The sequence below is a fragment of the Eriocheir sinensis genome, chromosome 54 (genome assembly GCF_024679095.1).
Source record: "Eriocheir sinensis breed Jianghai 21 chromosome 54, ASM2467909v1, whole genome shotgun sequence".
NCBI classification, from domain to species: Eukaryota; Metazoa; Arthropoda; class Malacostraca; order Decapoda; family Varunidae; genus Eriocheir; species Eriocheir sinensis.
In genome coordinates, this window is record NC_066562.1 from 1863775 (window position 1) to 1871812 (window position 8038).

The window sequence follows — 8038 nt, forward strand, 5'->3', positions numbered from 1 at the left end:
CCCGGAGGGACCCTCGGACTTGGCGTTGTAGGGTGGGCGAGGCGACGCGCCCCTCGGCGTATACCTACATTGCTTGATTGTATTTTTTTTCAGCAGAGGAGTCAGTTCAAGGGCATAAAAAAGGTAACAAACGTTAAAAAAAAAATTCTCACTGGTTTAGTTTCCTTTCTCTCCTTGCCTGCCTATTACCTCCACACCGGCATTGCCTTCCCTTCCCCCTCACCTCACACCTCGTACTCCCCCACAGGCGAGGCGGCGGCGGTGCTGGTGCTGGGATGGAAGGAAAAGGATACAATATGTAGAAGGCTTACCAGAAATGACATCGTGACTGAGGAAGCGAACACAACCACCAGCAGCTCAGCGGGCGTGTGTATGCTGGTGAAGCCTGAGGCGAAACAAATGAGGAATTCAAACTTTATGCTCCGCCTTGGCTTCCGTGGTCGGACTGTGAAGGCAGGTGAGTGGGGAGGGTTGTGTGGGTGGGGTGAGGTGTGCGTGTGTGTGTGTGTGTGCAATAGGCGCACCTAACATTACCAAATGTGGGGTACAAACTTGGCGGAGGGACTGTTTTTTTGGGCGCCATTAAAGGTAATGGCTAAAGAGTAGCTTAGCCGGATATTTTGTTTTTATTTATCAATGATCCACGAGACATCCTAGAGGTAAATCAAAGTATGTGCTTATCTTTGTATTCATTCATACACACACTGGTAACATTTCTGTGGAGTCTAATTCACTTATTAGAGTGAAATTCTATTGTGATAAACAGTCACAAATTCGTGTCACTAGTAAAAATGAAACTAGTAATTTAAGTTTTGGCACCATGAAATATACACAAATAGATAAATATGAAAGCTCACGAAGTCATGATAAGTGACATCACCTGCTTTACGCAGTAAAAGTATGCTATTTTAGGTATCTGACACCCGCAATATGGCAGGCTGCTGCTGCCTCGGCCACAGATTATTGCCAGATTGTCATACTCAGCCGATTATATTTCCCGACTTCCTGCCCCAAAACTATCTTTTGGGCTCCAAAAACGAAACTAATTAATAGTTATCGTTAAAAGAGTAAGATCCTGATGTTTCTTGGCAATAGTTAGGCGTCAGAAACCGGTAAATAGTGTATTCTGAGTACGACAATCTGGCAACGGTAGCTATACGTATTTTCATATTATTGTTCTGTTGTTTAATGAATGTTGTGTTCAAGAAAAAGAATACTCATAATTTTAGTTAGTTTTTGGTTATAAGGATTCTTTACGAAATACAAGTATAACATTACCTTCTTTAACTTAGGAAACGTCCTGAATCCTGGATCGGCTATGATATTGTTAGGTGCGCCTATTCACCACGGCCTGATCACGAGTTGGACCCGCAATCGCCAGCAAGTACCCTTCCGACATGAGCAACCTCATGCTCATTATAGTCGATCTATGGGTACTGCCAGGACCTCACACACCACACACCCCATCCCCTTTGCTCAAGGGGGGACAGTATAACCACTCCTTGTCAGCGGGAAGATTACGGCCAGAGCGGGGCTCGAACCGCTGCCTGCCAGTCCGTGAAGCCTGGAAACGCAGCTCTCTAACCGATTGAGCAACGGAATGGTGTGTGTGTGTGTGTGTGTGTGTGTGTGTGTGTGTGTGTGTGTATTTAGCGGCCTACTATAATTATTATTATCATTACTATTATTTTTTGAGTCCGTCCGTCTGTACACCCACTCGTGTATCCCTCCCATTAGGCTGCCTGTCACAACTGTTCAAATGAGAATGGCATAGCTACAGCGTCACCTTTCAACAGATATTGACAACTCTCTCGCACTTGTTGTGAATTATATCAACACGGCGAACGAGCTGAACGCTACGCTGAGGGCAGGGGCGTGGAACAGTGTGTGTGTGGGCGTGTCCGTCACCCACGCCACTCACACACAGGAGGAAGACCAGCAGGATTTATGGATATATAAGGTAAATGCTCGTTGTTGTTGTTGCTTTTATTATTATTACTATTAACATCGTGACCAGTGGCGTACCGAGGGGGGGGGTCCATGGGGCCATGCCCCCCCCCTTTTAGCAAAGAAAAAAATAATAATGAATAAATAAATATTACAGGAAAATAATAGGAATATGTACTATATAAGTATTACGATTACGAATGTGTGTGTGTGTGTGTGTGTGTGTGTGTGTGTGGAGTTGAGAGCTCAGTGACACCGACTGACCGAGTTATTTCCCCTTTGGTTATGTTTTGAGTTGATGGTAGGATATAAGGTGTGCTCTGAGTGAAAAAAATAAGGTGTTCAATGATGGGTTCATAAAATTGCGTGTAGAGTGCGATGTCAAGCTGCCAATTGAAAGCGGCGGAGGGATGTTTGTAGCGCGAGCGGGGAGACAGGAAGAAGAGGAATACGAGATTGGAATGGCTTTGGCAGAGAGAGCACGAAAGTCGTAAGTGTGCCTTCTCTCCTTCTTGCCTCTCATATTTACTTGATTTTAGGTGTAAGGTGCTGTCAAAGTGATTGGAGGACTATATAATTATACCATAGAGGCAGCAAGCGAGCTTGTCTGGTGACAGTGGTGAGTATGTAATGTGATTCTGTATTATGACGGGGGGAGTGGCAGGCGACGCAAGACGCGTATGGGACCTGTAAGGTCGACCTTTGCCGCTTTATTACCACCTTTAATGACCGTTTTGTGCTTGACAGTGGACAGTGTAGAGTGGCTGAGTAACTATTGTATGCTCAGCACTTGATCAATGGAGCTGCTGAGTTGAATAAGAGCAGGTGATCTATTTTGAGAAACATTCATTGACGACGTAGGCTCACGTGGCCGTAGCCGATTCCGTGGTCCCGTGGTAGAGTCTCTGCCTTGCGCTTCGGCGGGGTGTTGGAGCGTGGGTTCGAGACCTATCAGTTACCATGGGGGTGGAAAGGTGGACTCTTTCAGACACCTTCAGCCCCGTTGTTGGGCCTCCTCCTTAAAAGAATTGGGAATCTCTCTACCAGCCGTCTGGGGGGTTGCGTGGCATGCACCGCCTTCCTCCAATGGGGTATATCCCCAACGGAAAAAAAAAAAAAAAAAAAAAAAAATTCTGAAAATTATGATTGCTAGACTTAATTTTCTGTTTATGTAGTACTTTTTTCTATAGCGTGTGTCATTTCTTGAATTCACGCAGGCTTGGGATTTGTGCCTTTCCATTCTTTACATATTTCCTCTTTGGTCACAAAACGCCAGAAAACGCTGCACGTACGTACTCTATCTGGTGTAGGAAAGTCACCACTGACTCGGCTGATGGCCCGGATAATTCAGTTAATGAGGTAGGTAAATAATGAAATAATGATTAAGAATAATTACTATAAAACACGTTAGGTCAAGAATCAGCAGCTAAGCCTAATCTAAAGCAATAAGTGACCCAGGTTTTCTCATGAGTTTGGAAGTGCTCGCCTCAGTTCTAAGTGTCACTAAACCCTTGCCAGAAAAGCTGCAGGGGTCACAACAAGAAGTGATGGGTGTTCTTAGAAGTGTAGCTACACAGAGCTGCATAGATGCATTTCAGTCCTATCGTGATGGAAATAAGTTGAACCAACTTTTTGCCCAAGCTGAGGAAAGGTACGGAGATATCATCCAGAAGCCTTGAACAATCAGTGGTCATCAGAAACATAATTAAGGCTAACACTCCAACAGCAACTCCATAGGAGTAGGGGAGAGCGGTGATGATTCGGACAGTGGGATGGTCCAGACATAGCACTTATTGTAAAGTGTATGGGACTGAGTGCCGCGAGATTTTGTGTGAATGTGCAAGTTTTTGCCTTGGCCCACAAAGGGACAACCACGCCCTCGGAGCTGTTATTTTCGAGGCAAGTCCTATTTTGCTTTTTTGCATCTCGTATGTAATATTTTCAGGGTGTATCGTAAGCTCTCGCTTCAAAAACGTGCCAATTAGCGAGATGTAAATTATTTCGGTGACGCAGCGATGCACGACGAAGGTGTTGGGCCTCTAGAAGGCTCCGGGAGAAGCGAGCAGGGGGGTGGGGAGCAAGGCGAGCCGTCCGGGGCGCGGCCAGACGCCAGGCTGGAAGTTTTGCCAACTCGCATATATTTTTGCTACATGTTCTTGTATGATCTAAAATATACTGTAACATTCTAGACTGTACTGTTCTGGATATATATAGGAGAAGAGGGCGAGAGAGACAGTCCTAGTCATAGTAAGCTAGTGGTAAGTGAAGAGTCAGAGTGAAGTGTGCTACTAAGGAAGAATATTAAACTACAGAAGCTGTGTAAAGTGTTTACATATCTCCCTCCCACGGAGTCTCCTGACGGCGACACGGAACCCAAGTAACACGTCCGGCATAACAATATTATGGCGAGTATTATGAGTGTCCGTACCATCCCACCTCCCTGGCCAAACCATCACTACAGGTGGGAATGGTTCAGATAATTAAGAAACTTGTCTTTCACCACCTACATCTGAAAACTGGAAATAGCTACGAGTGTCATATTAGCAGCCTAAAGAGCCAAATGATGGAGGAACATTTTGAGATCAACAAAATTACACTACTTCTTAAACTTCTTTTTCTAAAAATATTTTTCTAAAAAGTCCGAATGATACCGGCTCTCCCCTACTATCGAAGAGCTATTTTTCTCCCATTTTCGGACACTGCTATAGCACAACTCAGGGAAAGGTTTGCATCTAAACACATTAGGAGTTTTTTGTTGGGAAATCTTGTTCCCTCTCTTTCAGTTGATACTGATTTTAGTGAACTGAAGGAGGCAGTTGAATTTTATGGAAAATTTCTTGGTGGAGATGCAGATCTCGTTGAAGCTGAATATCTACGGGGGCAAAGTTATTGGAAGAGTCGTGAATCTCATGAGAGGTCAAAGCAAGTTGTTGAGACATTGGCATGTGCCAAAAAATTGGGCACATATCCAAAATTTTCCACCTTATTGCAATTTTTTCAACCCTACCTGTTAGCACTTCCACCAATGAGCGATCCTTTAGTGCCCTTAAATTGCTTAAAACATACCTTAGGAACGCAATGAGTGAACGTCGTTTAAATGGACTGGTCTTACTTTGTCTATTGTGACATAAATCTTGATCATGAAGTCCTTGATGAATTTGCACGTAAGAACAGACGCCCAAATTTGAGGTAAACCAGTTTCAATGTATTGTTGTTAACAGTAACTAATCTAATTCATCTTGTTAATTTTAATTTTATATTCACAAAATACCTGACCCTGTTTCCATTTATCTTGTACGTAAAAATATGTATTACAGCAGCAGCCTGTATAAAATAAAATTATACATGTTATATGAAGATAACATTTTTTTCCTTGCCAGTATGTTACTTTTTTATTAGAACGTGTAGTTCTTAAGTAAGTACGTAGTGTTGTTTCGAGGATGAATATTTGCAGTCCAAATTACAGAAATGAACAAGATTATAAAAGTAATGTTCGCTCAAGTAACATAAAATTAGTACTTTAAAGATTATTTAAATCTCCCCGATTTATGTTGTACTTATATGCTACCAACAAACTTCTAAAATGTACAATGTATGTATATGTATGTATCAATGCATGTATGTATAAAAAATAATAACTTTACCCTAGCGATCTAACCCGAATCCTCAAGCTGTATGGGATCCTAAACAATAATAATAGAAAAATTATATATATATATATATATATATATATATATATATATATATATATATATATATATATATATATATATATATATATATATATATATATATATATATATATATATATATATATATATATATATATATATTTTTTTTTTTTACGTTGTTGCCTATTGCTGGTAGGCATCTTTCCGGTGGGGCCTGATGGTCGGCCCAAGGCTTCTTCCAGGTGGGGCCTGATGGTCGGCCCAGCCTGTCTGGCGCAGGCGTAGTGTTTATAGTGGCGCCATCTTGCATTGGCTCATGCTGCCCCCGAACTCGTATTTGATTCGCTGGACGACTTCCTCTAGAGTCCGGGTTGATGGGTGGTCTTCACGACAGCATGTGGGTAGTTTTAAGCCACTGGCGGTGACCAAAAATTTGAGTGGTAGCGTGAGGATTCGAACTCGTCGTCCATCACGCGTGAATGTGGGTCCAGTACGCTATCACTTCAGCCACTGCCTATATATATATATATATATATATATATATATATATATATATATATATATATATATATATATATATATATATATATATATATATATATATATATTGGCCCCCTTTTCAATTTTCTGGGTACGCTACTGATCGTGACTATCGTATACAAGGGCACAGGTGATGGGGGGTGAGAGACAGGCGAGTAATGGGTTCCATCTCTCTCCTCAGGTGTGGGTGTCCCTACATGGCCGCCGCCATGACACCACTGCCGGTGGCTTCATGAGTGGGTGGCAGGGGTGGCAGAACGGCATGGTGGTATGTTTCAGTAACAACTTTACCGGCATGGTCACCGGGCTCACCCTGCTGAAGGGGAAGGAGGTGGAGGAGGAAGAGGAAGGTGGAAGGATGCGAATTCCTGCTGACTGTTCTGCTTTAGTGGCTCGGAATGTCCTCACTCACCCCCTGGACGATTCTTGGTTTTTGAAAAACTATTCCCTGACCCTGGAGGAGGAGCTGCCGGAGGACCCCTGTTTGAGGACTCCCCCCCAGACGGTGAGGCTCCAGGGGCCTGGAGGCTACCAGGCATTTCTATGGCTGTGTCGCAGCCTTGGAGGAGACCTTCCGACTAGGGTTGATGATATGATGATGGAGCACAACTGCTCCACAGGGAAGTATTTGACCTGGGCGAGTAGAAGTGTAGAAATGGGTGCTGGCTCCGATGCCCTCTGCCCCGTGCTGCTGGCGGGGGGCGGGGCGGGACAGCTGCCCTGCCTCAATGAGCTGGACTGTGCGTTTTGCCTGGTTCCTGAAGGCCTGACATACACCCTCTTCGGTCAGGCCAAAGGCTTTGACCGCCATTACACCCTCAGGACACTGCTGGATGGGACCTTTGACTTCCAAGGGATGGGGACGAGCGTCATCTACCAGGGGGCGTTGGGGTGGACGCTGGGCTCAAGACACCACAACGAAGAATTCCACCAGAGGTTGTGGGTGATGGGCCGCCGCCGCTGGTACCGCACAGGTTTGGGTCACCTGACAAACGCCCACACATGCACAGACAACTCCAAAAACTCGGATACACACACTGCCTCAAAGCTCCTCACCTTCACAGTCTGTAACGCCCTCTATTTCTCCTCTGACGACGGTGAGTGTCTGTTACGCAGAGAAATGTGTGACCTAGGGACAAACTCCTCAGGTTGGAGTGATCAAAGGAACTGCAAAACCCGAATAATAACTGACGCTGAAGACTACGATACACAATACGGGCCTTTCACCCGGGTGGACCAACAGAGCTTTTCCTACGAGATAAAGGTTCGTAGGATTTTCAAGATAAGCACTGTGGAAGGGAAGGCCACCTTGCAGCTTCATATACTATTTACGTGGCAAGATTTACATCTTAAACACAACAGTTTGGATGAAGCAAGGCTTATCCCGTGTGGGTTCTGAACACCTATCCTTTTCATGTACGCAGGGCGCTTCTCTGGACCATTCATACACCCTCACCGCAATGTCACAGTTTGTTTTCTAGAACCAACTAAGGGCAGGCTGGAGCTGCAACTTGAAGATCCACTGATGGGTGCGTGTGGGTGTGCATGTTGGGTGATGAGGAATAATGGCATACTGATATATACTTATTTCCTTCAATATATTGAGGAAACAGAAAATACCAAGTACTAATGTCATTTTTTTCTTTTCCCAAATTTCACTTTCCCTGTCTCTGTCTTTGAAATCTTTTCCTCTTTCTACCTCTCACTGTCCATTCATGCATTTCCTTTGCAAACAAACAATTATGTGTTGTACCCTTTCATCATCACATTCCTCTTCCCATCTTCACTTCCCTCCAATCTTCTCTTCAATTTCCATGTTCTTTCATTCATTCTTCCTTTCCCTTTACTTTCTACTCCTTTCCACCTCTCCTGTCCCTATC

The 8038-nt window shown here is 44.1% G+C and overlaps 1 protein-coding gene across 1 annotated transcript; it reads left to right on the forward strand.

Annotated features, from left to right (window-relative positions):
• The first annotated feature begins 200 nt into the window (after positions 1 to 200).
• On the forward strand, positions 201 to 8038 carry LOC126983435 (uncharacterized). The gene is made up of 3 exons (XM_050836143.1): positions 201 to 457; positions 1797 to 1960; positions 6340 to 8038. The coding sequence occupies exons 1-3, from the start codon at positions 373 to 375 to the stop codon at positions 7555 to 7557; spliced, it is 1467 nt and encodes a 488-aa protein (XP_050692100.1). The 5' UTR covers positions 201 to 372; the 3' UTR covers positions 7558 to 8038.

Excerpts from the sequence above, each read along its gene's own strand:
- LOC126983435 (XM_050836143.1), top strand. The coding sequence starts at position 373 with ATGCTGGTGAAGCCTGAGGCGAAACAAATGAGGAATTCAAACTTTATG. Across the intron at positions 458-1,796 it reads TGGTCGGACTGTGAAGGCAG|ATATTGACAACTCTCTCGCA; the intron begins GTGAGTGGGGAG and ends ACCTTTCAACAG. Across the intron at positions 1,961-6,339 it reads AGGATTTATGGATATATAAG|GTGTGGGTGTCCCTACATGG; the intron begins GTAAATGCTCGT and ends CTCTCTCCTCAG.